Raw genomic sequence first — 20,401 nt, forward strand, 5'->3', positions numbered from 1 at the left:
TTATCATGTGCTATGAAAGATCTGACCTTAGTACAATTCCCAACGCGATTGTGTCCATAGTACACGGATGCCCCACTCGCACTATTATTTTCTATGTTCAGTGGACCGTGAAATTGGGGCAAAAACTCTAATTTCGGATTAAAATTATAAAGATCATATCATAGGGAGCATGTGTACTAAGTTTCAAGTTGATTGGACTTCAGTGTTTCATCAAAAACTACCTTGACCAAAAATTTTAATAGTTATCAAAGGTACCAGGATTATAATTTAGTACGTCAGACGCGCGTTTCGTCTATATACATAAGACTCATCAGTGACGCTCATATCAAAAAAGTTATAAAGCCAAACAAATACAAAGTTGAAGAGCATTGAGGATCCAAAATTCCAAAAAGTTGTGCCAAATACGGCTAAGGTATCTATGCCTGGGATAAGAAAATCCTTAGTTTTTCGGAAAAGCGAACGAACGAACGAACATACGAACGGAAGCACAGACGGAAGACAATAATGCCCCTCTACTGTCATAGGTGGGGAATAAAAAGGACAGAACCATAGGTGGGGCATAAAAAGGACAGAACCATATCGTTAAAGAGAATCGCTGATGAGGTTACTATCTGGGATATGCTCATAAATATGTACTATAATTTTGTTTAAGTAGATCTTAAACTCGACCATTTATCTTGTTAATGTCAATCAGTGGAACAAAACAAAGTAAATAGAAAAAAATATAATAATTATACAGATAAATTCAAAACAAATTCCACAACAGTACACTAGACAAAACAAAAAAACAATTACAATGATAATAATTAATAGCGTTTTAATATTTCTTGCGGTTCCAGACAACAACTAATACAATCTAACAAGGTCAACTGTACCTCAGGCATTTTGCAACCTTTGTTCAGCATGTGAAACATAACGAGGGCAAGGTGTTAGAATGTCCTTAGAAAGTACATTGTCATATTAACTCAAAACAAAACGATACAAACCACTGATCATTAACAGAAGATCAAATTGTGTACAACATTAAGGAAATATTAAAGCGTAGAGTTCACATAACCTAGTATGAACTTTTAAAAAAAACTATTCTGCATTTCGAAAACCAAAAAATTATAATCTATCGGTTCTAGTACAGAATTGAAGATTTTTCGGTCATAAACAAACAAGCAAGCAACCCCTCCCTCTAAAATAGAACCAAAAAAAGTGAATAAATATAAAAACACAATAAATTCAAAAAGCAGAAGAAACAAACTGGAATGATATATGAAATCATACGTTGGGTAAAGGCAGGCAGTGATTTTTATTGCCGAAAAGTAGTAAATCGTTAATTGATAAGAATTTAGATAAATAAACTTTGTGTAATTAAAATACATACCACACGGGTTTAATGTTTTTACTTGGTTGATATGTCTAAAATAAGGCCCAATATTTGGAAAATTGGAAGAACTTAATGACGCCATTAAATCTTCCCATCTTGCACCATGTGTATTGCATCGTATAGCACCAATTCTAGGTCTTTTAATTGCTAGGTTTACTTCCATGTACTCTTGTTGTAGCTGTCGCATGAACAATTTTCTTTTATGAAATTTCCAGAATGAGCAAAGGAGAGTTATAAGCATACCAATGGCAACTAAACCGGACGGTATCCAATATAAAAGGGCCTTATCTGGCGGAAGGTCGTGCATCTTACCTGAAAAATTACAAACATAAAATATTTCAATAAGGAAGTGAGAAAGACATTAAGTATGTTATCCAAAAACATTAAAGCAAGTTAGTCGCGGAAGATTGTCTTAGATGTCTTGGTAATAAATGTGTTAAAAAACAACATGTTATATAAATTATATGCGTCCGAATTTATTCATTACATTAGCACAAAAAAGGCACAGTTTAAAAACATTTTGAGACAGATTTTTTCGAGTAAACATACCTAGTATTTTGGGCAGTTTCGTACAATAGAACGAAGCACGAAAAAGAATTCAAAAATAGAAAACGACTCATTCTCAGACATCAACATTTTTTCATGTAAGGAAACGTCTTGTTTTGGCTATCGATATGAAAAACAAAGGATTGTCATTTAACTTATCTACTTACTAATGAAAGCTTTTTAGTTATTGTGTCATGACACAGATTAACTGTATAAAAGGTCCGGATGGAGTTTTGTCCATAAAAACAAAACGTATGTTTGCCCTAACACTACCTACCCAGAAAATAACTGCTTCCTCAAAATCATAGATGTAGATTCTTTTTTTTAATCAGATAGGCATTAGGACTAAAAAAAATATCTGACGCTTCAATTTCTCTTTGCTAAGAAAAAAAGGAAAAGGCCAACCTACGTACCCACTGTCTCTGTCTCTGGATAAGTTGGGACAAACCAAAATATTTTTTAGTGTGGCCTTACAGAATGGAGAATAATGGACCGAGTAGGATTAGAAATATGGACTAAAAGTGGGCTAAAAAAATCTAGACAAGAGAAAAGAAGGTTGTTGAAATATAATGAATAGAGAATAAGTTGGTACTAAAATATACATGATATAATGAATAGAGAATTGTGAGGGAATTAAATTATGAAGAATAGAGAATAATGGGGTGGGGGTTGGGGGTGGCGGTGGCGGTAGGGGGAGACAGAAAAGAAAGAAATGACCTAAAAATTTACGAAAACAGAAATGAAAAATCCTTATATAAAGCATACACTGTAAGAATCATATCAGTTTATGTAACCGTGTAGTTTATAAAATGGAAATCTATATTCGTGTAGTTATTATATACAATGTAATTGATAAAGATATTGATTATCATAGAATTTTCTCAATAGACAAATAAGACTTTGGATTTTTACAGCTAATAATTGAAAGAGACAACAGGTAACTTCTTTGGAGACGAATCTTAACAAACCGAGTAATTTTAACATCAATAGAAATATACCATTATCGGATTTTATCCGGGTTTTATCCGATAGCGGCAATTTTTCGTGGGTTACGTAATTCTTGAACGTTCATTTACTGTTTTACTAAAAAATGAGAAATTAAGTAAAAAGTGAATGATTGGAAATAAAAAGAAAATTAAATGTTAGATTTTCTCTGACAGATGCAATTTTTCATGGGTTACATAATTCTTTAAAGTTCTTTTCCTGTTTCATTAACAAATGAGCTTTGGCCAAATGATTGGGAAAAAGATCAAATGTTAATCTGAAGGGAACATTCATTATCCTCAGCAATAAATTGTTATAGAAGATTATTTAAGTTGATGTTCCATCATTCTTGAAATCGAATATATCTGTCTTAAACATTAAATTAAACAAAATTAAAAGAATATAAAATGTTTAAATAACAATTGTCTGATCTATTCACGGAAAGATTGATAAAACTTTTCAGTTTTAAGAGAGGAGAGCAGCGTCAAAATCCCGATAGTGTAGACGTTTGATTTTTTACATGTATCGTGTGCATTTCTATAACCTAAATTTTGTAAACGTTGTGTGGCGTTTGTTATCGTTTGCTAAACGCTACAAAAGTAGAAACAAATACATCGTTTAATCAGTGTTTACTGACCCTGTTTGAATTTTCAATAATACATGCACATTACGCGGTTATAATTAAATGCGGTTCATTCAACCAACATAGAAATCTCAAGACTTTACACCATTTTTTCTATTTCATATGTATGAAAGTGTGTTGCCTCTAACTAAGATTATTACTGACTGTGTTTCGTGTTTTTTTTTTGCTCATACTGTTAAAGCATGGATCCTTTTTCCAAAGTCTACCAACTAATGCCTTGATTTAGCAAGTAATTCTTTTATATTTTTGTTACGTTTATACGATTTGATAGGCACTAGGGTGAAGATTTCACTGCATTGTTTGTCTTTTTGCAGATTGTTTCAATGTTTTCTTATAGTTTTACTAAATTCAAGGTTGAAGTTAGAAACACATGTAGCGTTTGTACTATCACAAACGATGAACGACAAACTGTAGACGCATTTTTAGCGAGTGCATAGTTTGTCAAAGTTTATGTAAACTTTGCAAACGTATATAAGAAAAAAATGATCAAAACATGTGCGCGCTAAGCCGTTGGCATCGTTTGTGTTAGAAAGACATCCACTCTTAGCTTCTGCTAACGTTTGAATTTTCCTTAGAGATCGGTATTTTACTTTTTACATTATCTTTGTATTAATCTTCAGTCATTGAAACGAATTTTTAATTGTTTTTCAACCAACTTTATCCTATGAATGTGTACTGATTCAAATTTTGTTTGTGAAAAGTAAAACCACAAATATACCGAAGTCCGAGGCCCGGAAAATTCAAAACGGAAAGTAAAAAGTAAAAATCAAACGGCAATGTAAAAAGCCCAAACACATAAAACGAATGGATAACACCTGTCATATTCATTCCTGACTTGTACAGGGATTTTCAAAAAGAAAACAATGGATTAAACCTGGTTTTACAGCTATCTAAACCTCTCACTTGTATGACAGTCGCACGATGTTTGAACAAAACAAACAGGCATAATAGCTAAAAATGGTAAAAAAGGAGTACAACAGTCAACATTGTGTCATAATCTTAATCATTACAAAAACAAACTATCAATATGTAACAAAGAAGCACAAAAGGGCATATAGATATATCACATAAACAAAAATGAAAGAGAAGAATACAAAAACATATCATAGCACAATAGCGGGATGTACAAGTACCGAGCCACGTCAAATGGATATCAGCAAAAATACATTAAACAGTAAAAGTTATATTCCTAAAGACAAATAAAAGAATACTGTAACACTTTTTTTCTAAACAAACAAAATACTTTTAAGATAAAAAAAAAAAAAAAAACACCTCAGAATTGATTGAATACTTCTTGTTTCATCTGAACGGGTGACCCATGTTTTTTTTTCCGTATTGATTTTTAATGACAGTTAATTTGACTCCAATTGACTTATGCAAAGTGCTATATTTTATATTCTTACCGTAGTAATATGAGTAAAACAAGAGGGTTAGACTTTCAAAAGATATTAATATAAAAAAGAAGATGTGGTATGATTGCCAATGAGACAACTATCCACAAAAGACCAAAATGACACAGACATTAACAACTATAGGTCACCGTACGGCCTTCAACAATGAGCAAAGCCCATACCGCATAGTCAACTATAAAAGGCCCCGATAAGACAATGTAAAACAATTCAAACGAGAAAACTAACGGCCTTATTTATGTAAAAAAAGGAACGAAAAACAAATATGTAACACATAAACAAACGACAACCACTAAACATACAGGCTCCTGACTTGGGACAGGCACATACATAAATTATGTGGCGGGGTTAAACATGTCAGCGGGATCCCAACCCTCCCCCTAACCTGGGACAGTGGTATAACAGTACAACATAAGAACGAACTATAAAAATCAGTTGAAAAAGGCTTAACTCATCAGATGGACAAAAATATAAGTGGACGTGGCCGGGTACTTATATATCCCGACACAAAAAAACACAATGAACAGATTTGAGAGTACTCGCAGTTATCTGACAGCTAGTTCAAAGCCACTAACAACTAATAAAAAAATCATGCATACAAGACTAAACTATCAATCCGTACACATCCAACATCCAATGGATTTAGTGTAAAGACATCATAAACAGCCAGAGAAAAACATGACCTTGTGCAATGCCAAGTTATAGGTATCGACAGATTGTAGATCCATGAATATGTATACATATAACATACTAGTAAAATTTAGTTAGCTTTGAATCTACTGATAACAAAATCAATATTTATTCCAATAAAAATAATATTCAATGATCTTATTACGGTGTTGAATAGGTAACCTTTTAGAATAAGTTTTTTTTAAAGGAGCGACAAGTTTACATGGATCATTTCTAAATTTCCGGGCACGGTTAACAACATTTCCGTAAAAATGAGGATGTGCTATCCCGTTTGAAATAAGTTTTCTACAGGTACATCCAAACTTCAAAACCAAATCTTTATATCTATGGAAAAATTTAGTAAAGGTTTTCAGTAATTTATGGTAACGATATCCCTGGTTTAATAATTTACCAGTAATACATAGGTTGCGTTCGTTAAAATCAAAAACGTCACAACAGACACGGGCATAGCGAACAAGTTGTGAAATATAAACACCGTAAGATGGTGCCAAAGGAACATCACCATCTAAAAATGGAAAATTAACAATAGGGGACGAAAAATCGTCTCTTTTGTCGTAAATTTTAGTGTGGAGTTTCCCATTTAAAACCGAAATATCTAAATCCAGGAAAGGACAGTTATTACCGAATAAATTTGATTTATTTAAAGTAAGTTCCTTGAGGTAAATTTCAGCAGTATATTGAGAAAATTCTTGATTATTTAACGAAGATAACGGTAAGTGTTGTTGAATTTATCAATTAAATGCAATTTCGACGGGTCTTTACTGAGTTTAGTCATAAACTGTGATTCGTAACAGTACAAAAACAAGTCTGCTATTAAGGGGCACAATTAGTGCCCATGGGGATACCTACAACCTGTCGATAAACTTTGTTGCCGAAACGTACATAAATGTTATCAAGGAGAAAATTAACAGCTTCAATCATCTCATCACACCTCCAGTAAGTATATCTAGCATATTTATCTTTCTCATTAGAGAAGAAGGCTTTAAATGAGTTGCAGCAAATATATCTACATTCAGCTTTACCAAACGACCATTTAATTAAATAGGAAAACTTTTGTTTAATAATATAGTGTGGAAGTGTAGTATAAAGAGTAGAAAAATCAAAACTATTAACAGAATCAAAAGGACCATCAAAAGCCCGTAATTTATCTAAAACATCCAAAGAATTTTTTACACTCCAAAAATGGTTTATACCACTATGTTCATATATTTTATTACAATAGTTTATGATAAGCTCTTTAATAGTAGTTAATGAACTAGTTAAGAGCACTGACAGATTAGTTGTAGAACACTTACTAGAGGCCGAGATGAAACGATATTTAAATGTTTTTTTGTGTAGTTTAAGCCCCAGTCCCACTAGACCACGATCGCACTACGCTCACCACGATCTAAAATAAAATCAGATCGTGGTGAGGTCGCAGTATGAGCGGCATGAAAATGTACATTTTCGTTGCTTTCACGATGCTACTACGTCCTCATTACGCTTCTACGACGATCCCGCTACGATCATACCACGTTCTCACCACGCTTATTCTGCGACCTCACTACGCTTATCAAGACCTTTCTACGCTCTTCACGTTCTCACTACGACCATACCACGATTTATGCGATTGCAACACGATCTTACCACGCTTCTACTGCGATTATAGCACGCTCGTCCCACGACCTTACTACGACCATACCACGCTCATACCGCGATCTTACTACGCTCTCAACAATAATGTCAGCACCGAACTCCATATAAATAATGTTTCATTCCTTCTATTTCTCATTTATAAGAATATTTTACGGAAACAACACAGACATGCCACCAAGATCCACCAGAACTCGTGGGCGTGGCGGAAGGGGTAAAGGTAGAGGTAGAGGCAGAGGGGCCTCTGATACTAACCCTGGTCCCGTAGAGGTGTCGAACCAACCAAACAAAACTACATTACAGCCTAGTGATGTTGCTGGTCCATCAAAAACAAATGAAGATGTTTCAATGGACGAAAGTGGGAATGACACAGATTTGTCAGGCATGGCCGCTCAGATGGAGAAAAGGGACAAAAGATCCAAATTGCACACAGACCTGACCTTAGAGGAAGAGCAAAACATGGTAGAAAGGATGGAGGCGCATCCAATTTTATACAATAAGAAGATGACAACGTATAAGGATACCGGCAAGAAAGAAAGGATGTGGCTAGAAAAAGAAGAAGAACTCGGCAGGTCCGTCTTGGTGCTGAAAACTTGGTATTCTAGTATGAGAACTAGATACGGACGCTTGAAAAAAACAAAATCCGGCGATGGTGACAAGGAATATACAGAGAGAGATGATTGGGTGATAAAGAACTTCGATTTCCTCCATCCTCATGTTCATGGGGTACAAAAGAAGACATTAGTGAGTGTAAGTACAGAAGTAATACTATAAAGACTTTATTGATTTAAATCGATTTTTGAATTGTAACTCGAAGGGAAAGATCGAAATGAAAAAAAAGAAAGAAGAATATATATAAGAAGATGTGGTATGAGTGCTAACGAGACAACTCTCCGTCCAATTCACAATTTGTAAAAGGTCAAAGTACAGTCTTCAACACGGAGCCTTGGCTCATACAGAACAGCAAGCTATAAGGGGTGCATTTAAATATTTTTCAAATGTATATTTTTCAAATCAAATATCGAAAAAAAAAAAAAAAATCTTACAGACGCTTTTTAAAAAAAAATAACAATTGCTCAACACGATGCACAACTTACCGAGACTGATATCCAGCATCTCATAACCATCAACTTAGATTAGTAAAGCCGTAAAGCATTAGCATAAAATATAATAATATATATGTATGGCCCTGTGGAGTACTAGCTAATAGTAATCACCTTGTCCGTTCGCCCGTCTGTCCGTCAGTATTTTTGTCGTTGTACGATATCTAAAGTATGCCGTCAAGTTATATCTATTAGATAAAGTAAAGTACCACTGGACTTTAGGAAGCTCTTTGGCAGCAATTTCGATTTTTGTTTTCGAGAAATCAGTCTGAGGTTAGTGGACTTTAATGACCGTGTTATTTTCCTAGATTTTTTATTTTTATTTTGAATGTATATGCGGTCTTCAAATCCATATGACAACAAAAAAATAAAGAAATAGAGCAATACGATTGGACTCTGTTATTGTTAAAGTTTCAACTAATAATTCAAGGGTCTATTTATCTTTCTTTTTTCTTTTAATTAAGATGAAGAAGAAATTACTAGCAGCTGAAAACTGTGCTTCCTCGGCCACATCTGCTGATGAAATCGATGAAATCCCAGCTGACATGCCAAGTATTCCGAAAACGACAGGACTGAAATCAAAAGCTTTTAAACATAAGCATGATACATCAGAAACTGAGGATGTTCTCTTGGCTGGCATTGAAGACCGCAGCAATAAGATGATGGTCTTGCAGCAGCAAGTGCTGGAGAGATTGCGACCAGTCAGCTCCGACAGGGAACGAGACGCATTTGTTGACTGGATACGTACGGTTATTACTGAGCTAGATCACGTGGTATGGCGCCGATGTCAGCAAGACATCAGCAACACTCTCTATAGGTACATCGCAGAGAATGACCAGACAAAGAGAGCACAAAGCATCCCGACTCCAGTGATACAGTCGCAACTTAGACAACAGATGCAACCTCTGCAAGCACAATCTAGCAGCTACTCCGCACCATGGCAACCACCACCATCTCAATGGCATGCTCAGCCTTCGTCAAACGTTTCTGTGTGGCAGTCACAAGATGCCAACTGGGTTTCACAACAGTTTTCTCAAACACGACAAAACATGTCTCAACTTCAGCCTATTCGATCTACTTCCGCTGGTCCAAGTGTGCCAGTATCGGGGTGGGATGGCATCACCAACAGATCTATGACTGCGTCACCTTCACCAACAAGACAAGCAGATACTTCGCGCACCAGTCAGTCTTCTTTTCATCTGAGTGATTTGATAAACATTTCAGACCCGGATCCAGAAAATGTTTAGACACAATATATGTATTTCAATAAGTATCTCATTTTGAGTGTTTGTGTTATTCATTCAGACAGAGAGTCTTTACAGTTTAGACAGTCATTATATTTGTTTTAATAATAAAGTAGATTGTATATTCTTTTGAAAGAAATAAAGTGTACGATTTTTGGTGAATTTCATTTTTTTTATGGTATATGCTTGAGCAAAATTTAGTTTTTCTATTATTATTATTATTATTATTATTATTATTATTATTATTATTATTATTATTATTATTATTATTATTATTATTTACAGTGCTTATATAGCGCTTATCTAAATAAACATTTACTCTAAGCGCTTTAAAAAAAATGGTATATGCTCGTTTGATTTGTTTTACATTTGTCATTTCGGGACATTTTATAAATGCATAAGCGGTATAAGCTTTGATGAAGGCCATGCGATGATATATAGCTGTTCAGTTCTTTGTCATTAGCTCTCTTGTGGATAATCGTCTCATTGGCAATCATACTACATCTTTTTTTTATATTCCCAAAATAATCTTGAAGACATCTTGCATACATGACCTAATGCAGCACCCGGACATCCGCTGATACATATATTATACAATAGAAATAAATTAAGGAATATTCAAACAAATTCTATGATTTGATACATCGGTACAACATGTGGAGCAGAACCCGCTTACCCTTCCGGAACACATGAGATCACCCCCAGTTTTTGGCGGGGTTCGTGTTGCTTAGTCTTTAGTTTTTTATGTTGTGTATTTTGTACTATTGTGTCTATTTGTCTTTTATTTCTTAACCATGACATTGTCAGTTTATGTTCGATCTATGAGTTTGACTGTCCATCTGGTATTTTTCGCTCCTGTTTGAAAAGCCTGTCTGTCTGTCCGTCCGTCTGTTTAGCTGTGAAATGTGTTATCCAAAAATGAAATCATTTTTTTTTTATAAAGCTTAGAGGATATGTTGTGTAAAACATTTCTTTTTGGTTACGTATTTTAATAAAATACTTTTAGTAACTATTTTTTTATTCGTTAATTTTTTTAACTATTTTTTATTCATTTTTTTTTTAAATATTTTTTTATTCACGTCTTTTTTTAGTTATTCATATTTTTAAACTTTATTACAATAATTTTTCAATACAAAATAAAAATCAATATGACAAACACAATGAAGGAGAAAGCATATAAGCATTTACTGGGATGTTACCATGCGTTCCTGCCATGGTACAGATCCAGCGGGGCTATTGAAATATAATTTTAAGTATTCTCTCTGTTTCTTTGCTGCAACCGTGTCCCTATTTGGGCCTACTACACTATTGACCTCATGCATGTTTGCATTAGCTCGCCAAAGACCCGGTACAAGATTGTGAAGGTCGTCTTCCGTGTCAAGTTGGACATTTTGCAGGTTTGGATATCGCATTCTCATTAAATTGTGCAAACATACACATGTCTCTATTATGACACTCGCGGTGTCTGGTACTTGTCCCATAGTAGAAAGGAATATTTGCCATCTCTGTGCCAAAATTCCGAATGCATTTTCCACCACACGTCTCCCCCTGGAAATTCTGTAATTTGTTATTGCTTGTTCTTTTGACATTCCACGTATGGAAAATGGCTTCATCAAATACGTTCTCAACCCAAATGCGTCGTCACCTAATAGAAAGTATGGCATATTCTGGTCATCATTAGGCAATGGATCTGGTTCTGGAAATCCAATTGTACCATCTTCTAAACATTCCTTCAGTTCTGATGCATTGTATATTTGGGCATCTGAATTGGAACCATACCCGCCAACATCAATCCATAAAAACTTGTAGTCAGCATCAACCAAGGCAAGGAGTACCAGTGAGAAAAAACCCTTGTAATTGTGGTAAAGGGATCCAGTTTTAGGTGGGCATCTAATAGCAACATGTTTTCCATCTAATGCACCACACGCATGTGGAACGTTCCATCTCTTCTGAAATTCGTCTGCTATAGCCCTCCAATCATTTGGGTCAGTTGGACATGAAATCACCTCATCTTTATATTCGTCAACTATTGCTCGGCAAACCTCGGGTAAAAATTTACTTATAGAATTCCGAGCAATCCTTCTTCTTCGCTCTCTCAATAACAACACCATGGCTTGGTCGTTAAGATTTTGTATCTGAGTTATTGATTGAAGAAGCATTACTACATGTACATGGTCTTGTGTTTCCATGGTTCAATTGTAATTGATGTTTCAAACAAAAACTGGAGAGCTTTTATACATTTATGTGACAATGACAATTAGCATGACAAGAACTCGAAATAGTCGTAGTACGAACGTAGACAGGTCGTAAGAAGAGCGTGGTGAGGACGGTATGAGCGTGCTAGAATCGTACTATGGTCTTGAACAGCGTGGTGTAAACGTGGTATGGTCGTAGTGGGAGCGTAGTTGGGTCGCGGTGAGAACGTGATGATCGTAGAGAGGTCGTGTTAACGTCGCTGTGAGATCGTAGCGTAGTCTCCCCGAATAGAATCACGCTCTCGCTACGATGGTACAGCGACCTTTGCGATCTTACCACGACCTTACTGCGCTGTCACTACGCTTCTACTACGACCTAATTTCGCCACGACCGCACCACGCTTGTTTTGAACACGTTCAAAGTTGGCCACGCTCATCACGATCTCCAAGACCTTACCACGACCGTATTACGACCTCACTGCGATCTACACGATCGCACTACGCTCGTCAAAATTTGCATTTTTTTCACAGATCGTAGTGCGATCGTGGCCTAGTGGGACTAGGGTATTAGGTAGCCAATACATAGTAGGGACCTTCAAATGTTCAGAAGAAGCCTTAAGCTTTGATGTGGTTGTGATATGCTTGTTTACTATATGACTCTCTGTGAAGCGGATGGCCTTGAATGTAGATGAATTTAAAATTTCATTCTTAAGAACGTCCGTGTAGTATTTACGGCATACCACCACCACATTGTTGGCTGCTTTGTCGGCAGGTACAAACACAAACCGCTTTGAAAGTATTTGAAGTTTATTTCTTATTCTGGAAATAGGTGTATTATGTACTCTATTATTTACTTCTAAATTATTTTCAAAATGTGATATTCTCTTATCTACCACATTCATACATTTATTCAAATAAGAATCAAGAGATTTTTTATCAGATTTTTCCCGTTTACACCATTTTAAGTTGGCGGTTGTATGTGGTGAGACTTTAATAAAATATTGAATCTTGAACCTGGAGAACTTTAGGAGTACTTTAAAAACGATACTCGCGTCGGTGTACTAAATAATAAACCTGGTGTCTTTGGTGAATAATTTTATGTCTTTTCATATCGCCTTTTGTTCATATCAATGAATATTTTAGATCAATTCCACCTCAGATAATTTACCAAGAGATCTTCAAAAACAATTTATCTTTACATTATTATCGACAATGCCATTTCCGTTCAGATATATTGCTTGAATATCTTTAAATGTAATGCATGTACTTTTTAGTCGATAATAGCAAACAAGGTTTTAATTAAAATCTTATTTGTTATCATGTGTTTTGCATTGTGTTAGAGATAGAAAGCAAGAGCACTAAAAAAGACGTAATACATATAAACCAATCAGACTGGTTAATTAACAAAAAACAAGAATGACAGACATGAACCAACGACAATCACTGAACTACATGTTCTTGACTTGGGACAGTGTGTGTGGTGGTGGTGGTGGTGGTGGTGGTGGTGTGTGTGTGGTGGGGGGGGGGGGGGGGGGGGGGGGGGAGAGAAAGGGTTACGGTACGTACAATGGCAAAAATTGGGAGTGAGATAGACATGTAAGATGAAGCGATTTTATTCGAACGAATAAAGTATCATAAATAAACTAATGGCTTCATACTTCGAATATATTGCTACTTACTTTAAGATAATTTAAAGTTTGAAACAGAAAATACAAACCAAAATAACCAATATATATTGCTACTTACTTTAAGATAATTTAAAGTTTGAAACAGAAAATACAAACCAAAATAACCAATATGTACATTTTTTGTCATTTGTTTTGAGACATGAAATAGCTCAGATTATTTTAACAGCAAGTCCATAAATGAGTTATCGTCAAAGATGAATGAAATTCCCATGTTTTAACTTAATAATCAACTTTAAAATGGTTTTCCCTTTAATCAAGAGATTGCTACATCTCATAACACAGCTGCATTTCAAAAGTAATTGCTGTTAATCTTTTGTTCTCTGAGATTTCAAGACGCGAATAAACTTGGTTGATATTGATTATAATGCGAAAACTAAATACTTAGAATATATAATAAAGTGTCTACCTTTAGTTTAAGCGTGACATCTTTCACTCTAGACAAATATCTTGCAAGTTAAATCAATATCGTGAGCCTTACGTTTTCTTTGATATTTTTATTGAAATTTTAGGGATTAATGATTAATTCAATTTAATATGATAGTTAGTCACTGGTGGAATTGGATATGAAAATGAAGGAGATGCACCCTGTTAACTCACAGAAAATAACAAACCAGTACGTACATGATCAAATAACCATGAATTCTTAGCCAAAATCACGACGTAAATCAACACAGTTTTATCATACCATTCAAATAATTCTTTAACTGATAATTGTGATTATATCAAACAAAACATAATCCTTTTTTTCTTTCCCTTGATATGCGTTGATTTTTTTCTTTCAGCCGACAAAAATACATGTCTCTCATGCAAAACCTAGTTTGTTTACATACATGTTCAAGTTCCAACTTGTCTCTATAGCGAAACTTAGTTTATCTGCAAACATGTTCAAGTTCCAACTTTACACATGCAACGATGTTAAATCTATCCAAATATCAGATATAATGTCAATGATGTTCAAAACAATATACCAAGGGGAGGGGGAAATTGAATGGTGGGTGTGGTGTCAATAAAATATTAATAAAAATAGTCCGCAAGGAAAAAGAATCCCAAAAAGGACAAGCAGTGAAAGACTAAAAAACCTCTATAGAAAACTAAAACTTAAGATAGGGATTGTATTCCTCTTGTTACACGCATGGTATGTGTCCGAGTGATCAAAGAAAGCTTTTAAGTTGTAAAAATTATCCAATTAAACACTTGTAAGGAATTCGTGACATGGAATCTTTAGATATTCACAATTAGTGGCACATTTCGTATAACCATGCAATTACAAATTAAAAACAAAAATTGGGACGAAGTATTTCGGTAACGTCATAATTCTAAAGGTGATTTTCAATTTTCTACTTTATGATTGAAGACCGTATTACCAATTGACATAAAAAAAAAAAGCTTCTATCAAGATAAATCAAATTCTAATAGAAATACCATATTTACTATTTATATTTTCAGTGTATATATTTACTATTGGGTATGCAGTATAATACCTACTATATGTTGCTATATAAAATGGAACGTTCACAATTGTTAAAAAGTAAAATCACAAAAATACTGAACTGCGAGGAAAATTCAATCGGAAAGTCCCTAATCACATGGCAAAATCGAATGACAAAACACAGCAAACGAATGGACGACAATGTGTCATAATTTGTGGATTTACAATTCAGATCTCGACACCCCCGTCGTCGATTCGCTTGGTGTCCGTCAAGGTTTGAAGAAGCTGCATAATTATAATGAAAAATGGGATGTTCCAGAAAAAACAGACAGTTGAAATTTAAGTTTGTACGTTTCTCGAAAATAACTCATTTAGCTATTTACACACTGAATGACTGCTCAGTAATATTTAAATTACAATAGAATCTAATGTGTTTGGATATATTTCTATTATTTAGAGCATACATTCATAATAAAGAAACACAAGATAATTTGTTGCAGTAGGTTGATATTATGTCAACCTGTACAATCATTCATATTTTTTAAGTGTAGATATATGTGTTTTTTAATGCTTTTTTTTCAAAATGCAACGCATATACCAAGACTTGAATTTGAATACACATAAAGTTTGTTATTTGGTTTTAAACATTTTCCAAAAACGGTATATTGAATAAAATTCACATTGGCTATTACAGATGGTTCTATTTTGTCAAATTAAGCTAAACAAATATAGCTGGTTCATACTTTCAGATAAAAGTTCGAACATATTTGGGTCCGTATGCACGAAACCCATGGTATGACATCAGTTGGAGACTGAGTGCATGCGATCAGTCATTGAATATGGAATATCACAGCTGAAAACTTGAAGCTAAAGAGCCAACAGGAAGACTGATTCGGACCCCTACTTGGATGAAAAGAAGATTTGCATAATTTTACTTCGTTTTATCCATGACATGAAATCAAACAGACCTAGAAAAATTGTCTTTATATTATTGCATTTGCTTTGTTCAAATGTAATGTCTGTCTTATTATATATTGTATTTTGTACACGTTACAATAGCAATATTCGGAGATCAAGTACATGGATTATTAGATGGCATCTGGTCATTTGGCAAATAATGCTGCTTTGACTAAAAAGCATACAAGATTCACATGCACGACGCACGCTGTTGTTAATGTTTTGAAAACCTAATTACAGTATATTGTTACTTACTTACCTAAATAATTTAAAAAAAAGTTAGAATACAGAATACAAATTCAAAATTATACATTGCAAACGTATTTCTTACCTGCAGTTGCAGCATTTTGAGTTGTTTTCTCCATATTACCTCAGAAATGAAGATTTGATCCATTTATTTAAGCTTTTCAACAGACTGTAGGCTTATCATTAAGTGAGTCTTGATTTAATGCAAAAGATTATAGATTCCGGAATGATGAAACGTGAGAATTCTATGAAAAATTATTTTTCCGAAAAAGTAATTTAGACATCCGACTCATATTTTGATAAGACTTTCAATAATGAATTTGGTGCGTGTGACGTACTTATTTATAAGCCATGTATATTTGATGATTTTTTTAAAACTGTTTATGATCACTTTATTTCCCCTTGCTTGGACAGTGGCGTTATACGCACATTTTGGCTGAATTGAAAACTGTGCAAATTGGTATACTGTTGGTTGTATGTAATCTTACTTTCGTTTACTTCTCGACTAGGATGAAGGTAATAAGAGTAAACACATCGATATAAAAAATTCACAAATTTGCGTTAATGATGTGTAAAACAATATGAGCAATTATCCAGATTAATTTGAAAATGGTTACAACTTAGTTTTGTGTTTCCAACGCTCACTAACTATTTTACTTGCAAGTGAATCATATTGGTGCATTTCTTTCTAACCAAAATTTTGTATAAACGTTGTGTGCCGTTTGTTCTCGGTTGCTGAACGCTACAAAAGTAGAAAGAAATACAGCGTTTAATTAGTGTTTACTGACCCTGTTTGAACTTTCAATAATGCATGCACATGTTGTTGGTAAAAAGACTTATTACAAAAGTTGAAAAAAATACATCGTTTAATCAGGCTGAAGCTAGAAACACATGTAGCGTTTGAACGAAAAACAGTAGACGCATTTTTAGCGAGTGCATAGTTTGTCAAAGTGAAGGTAAACTTTGAAAACGTATGTTAGAAACAAATGATCAAAACATGTGCGCGCTTAGCCGTTTGTATCGTTTATTTTAGAAAGAAATGCACTTATAGTCAGACGTATTATATTTTTTTTCATGTAGGTTTTACGCAAATGAGTATATCTGCTACATTGTAGAATACGAAGACATATTTGTTTGTCTTTATAGGAGATTTTAACACAATTTTGACTGCCGTACCCTTATTTTGACATATGTACCTTTTATGTCCGTTCGTTTTGTTCACACATCGATGTCTATATAATGGAATTGTATGCGACTGTCATACAAGTGAGAGGTTGACCTAAGCATAAAACTAGGTTTAATCAACCATTTGCTACATTAAAGATTGCCAGAAATGTGACAGCTGTTATCCATATATTAATGTGTTTGAGCTTTTGATTTTGCCATTTGATTAGGTACTTTCCGTTTTTAATTTTCCACGGAGTTTAGTATTTTGTTATTTTACTTGTTATCTCCATCACATTTTAATTACAAAACACATTTTTCATTCTTATTTATATCAGAATATGCAAAGTCCAGTAAAAGTACAAAGATAAACGAAGACAATATATCGTAGAAATATCTTTTCGAAATAATTCTGTAGATAAAACTTCAAAACCATTTTTTCCACATATTTATAAAGTCTACTATTTAGAGAATCGCGAATGACCATTGGAACTACCATTCAGCTTAATCAAACAAACATCAGTAAATCAAATATTGTATCACTTATTACATTTCTCTTATTTAATTAAAAGCGTAAACAACTTCTAAATTAACTTTATATGTACTAGTAACTCAATTTGTTCTACCATTAGCTATGGCACTCGGTGTCAAAACGATATTTACATAAGAAATTGGTTTAACTATTTTAACTTTATATATGATAAAAAGCGAAATTCGCCCGACGTGGAACCACTCCTATAGCAATTTTATATAATACATCTTGTAGCAAAATATCCAATTTGATAAGATTGTGACCCATATCTTAATTTTAAGGATAAAATCTCGAAGTAAGATTGTTTTTCATGCTTTATAGTTTCTTTTATTACATGCAGGAAGTTGAGAGTGTGAACCCTTCAAGAAAATAAGGTGAAAAATGTAAATACGGATAGGTGGCAGACACATGTTTTGTAAAGATCTTAAATATGTTAAATAATTAATTTTTTTATAAAAGCTGTAAGTAAAACTTCTATAATCTTTTCCAAATCCGGGTGTCGAAAATGTGATCATATTAAAGTAATCACTTTATCATCTTGGGCAAAAACTTAACTACGAAAAAGTTAAATAGCAAAAATGGAAGGTATGTTATCAAAAGAAAAACAAATCAAAAGCTCAAAAGTATCAAACGAATGGAAAACAACTATCATATTCTATTTATAGAACGTTTTTGTCCATTCGTTTGATGTGTTTTATTATTTGATTCGGGACTTTCTGTTTTGAATTTTCCTCGGAGTTTAGTATTTTTGGGATTTTACTTTTTTCGTCAGTAGAAAGTGGTGGATTAAACCTGGTTTAATAGTTAAAATGTTTAAAATGCTAATAGGAGAAATACTAGTCTGTTCTTAAAACTCAAATTGTTTTATCAGTTAAAAGAGCAAAATGATTTATTTTCTTATTTTCAAAAAAGGATAAAGAGTGCTCCGTTGCAAATATCTTTAGAAATTTTAAATGTATGTAGAGTATAAGAACTTCATTCTAATATATTGGCAATATATTGCTGTCAATATCCTGTGACTCAAAATGGACATACATACATTTGTTTTTTAAGCGATTTACTTTTTCTTATATTTGTTTTCACGTGATACTTACTTTTTCCGGCATTTAAAGGTGCTTTGTCCATATTACCTCGGATGAATAATGGTCAAAACTATGCATTCCAGATCAAGCATTGTGATTTCAGATGAATAACATGAATTCCGCAACAATTTATACAGTTGGATTTCTTAAAATCGACTGTCTCTATCTTTTATCGTTATTTTTACACACAATTCTATAATAGATAATAGTAAACATAACCATGTCATCGAACATTTTGCTGTTCTGGTGTCCCAGTAGATAATGTCTTGACCAAAGCACCACGGCAAATCAATGGATGTATGTCTTAATTATGATTAGTCAATTGGCCGTTTCAGAATCTAAAGCATCATGGGTAATTTCATTGTTCGTACCCCAAAGTGAAAATAACGTTACGTCATTGGTTGAATTTCCATTGTTTATAACGTTTTAAACCAATCAAAACGCTTTGGTGTACGCTTTTGAAAATATTACCCAGGATGCATTAGATTCTGAAACGGCGAATTGACAATGTTTACAGTGCTGGGTAACATGCAAACAATTCCAAACCAAACTACACTAAACATATAACATTTTATATAAATATAACTCCTTAATTAATATATATATTTCATTTAAGCTTTTTAAAAATCTTTTCCTTCTATTTGATAAAATACCAATACTGTAATCTGTAAAATGAAGTCTGAAAAAATGGTATTTCAAAGACTCCTAGAATATTAATCATCTGAAACGCACTGATCTGGAATAATGATTCTTTTTTGTTAAGGTAATGTCTATTTAAGCTATAACAACGTGTGATGGAAAGGATAAACATTGAATGAGTACATTGTCATATCCGAACTAAAATGAACAAAAGAATTTCAAATGCATGAAATACTGCTTATTATTTTAAAGTGAGAAATTATTTCCATACAGATGAATATTTTATAAGAAACACAAACTGTTCAAAAAATAATTCACGAGGGTTTGAATTTAGATTGAATTCGTCACGAATTGATCCTTAATGCCAAATATTTAACAACCGAGAGGTGGGAAGGGCATGGTATATTTTCTTTACGGATAGACTATCAAATTTCCTCTATATTTACGCATTTATAATAAATAATTTATGTACACAAATATATCCTGCATTTTGTGATGCATAATAATAATGTTCTATCCAATAACAATTTCCAGCTCTTACTAGCCCAGTTTATTCATTTTCGAAATCCTCCTACCCCCTCCCGTTTCCCTCAAAAAATCAAATTGGCGATCCCTAACACATACAATATACCCAAGCATTAGTTTTTTATGAGGGGATAAACATGTAGAAGAATATAACTTAAAGCTCAACTAGAACCAGTCTGATTATAACCAGCCCAACTATCCACTTGTGTTTTCTGCACTAGAACCTAAACTAAACAGCAAATTCATTGAACCTTTGCCGTTCTGTAAAACGCCTGTTTTACGTTCAGAATGGGTTTTAGATCAAAATATTTTTTTAAC

General features: G+C 33.6%; 1 protein-coding gene across 2 annotated transcripts in view; it reads right to left on the reverse strand.

Annotated features, from left to right (window-relative positions):
* The window catches only part of LOC143063832 (uncharacterized), a 32,148-nt gene that overhangs the window by 9,865 nt on the left and 1,882 nt on the right, over positions 1-20,401 (reverse strand). Inside the window, exons 1-2 of one of the 2 annotated variants that reach the window (XM_076236221.1) lie at positions 18,932-19,232; positions 1,373-1,687 (exon numbers count right to left, since the gene is read on the reverse strand). In XM_076236221.1, coding sequence (XP_076092336.1) covers positions 1,373-1,687; positions 18,932-18,962 — 346 coding nt within the window. In that variant the 5' untranslated portion in view covers positions 18,963-19,232. Of the gene's footprint in view, positions 1-1,372; positions 1,688-18,931; positions 19,233-20,401 lie in introns of those variants that run through there. The other variant, XR_012975108.1, reaches the window with a different exon arrangement.

Source organism: Mytilus galloprovincialis, chromosome 2, assembly GCF_965363235.1.
Source record: "Mytilus galloprovincialis chromosome 2, xbMytGall1.hap1.1, whole genome shotgun sequence".
NCBI classification, from domain to species: Eukaryota; Metazoa; Mollusca; class Bivalvia; order Mytilida; family Mytilidae; genus Mytilus; species Mytilus galloprovincialis.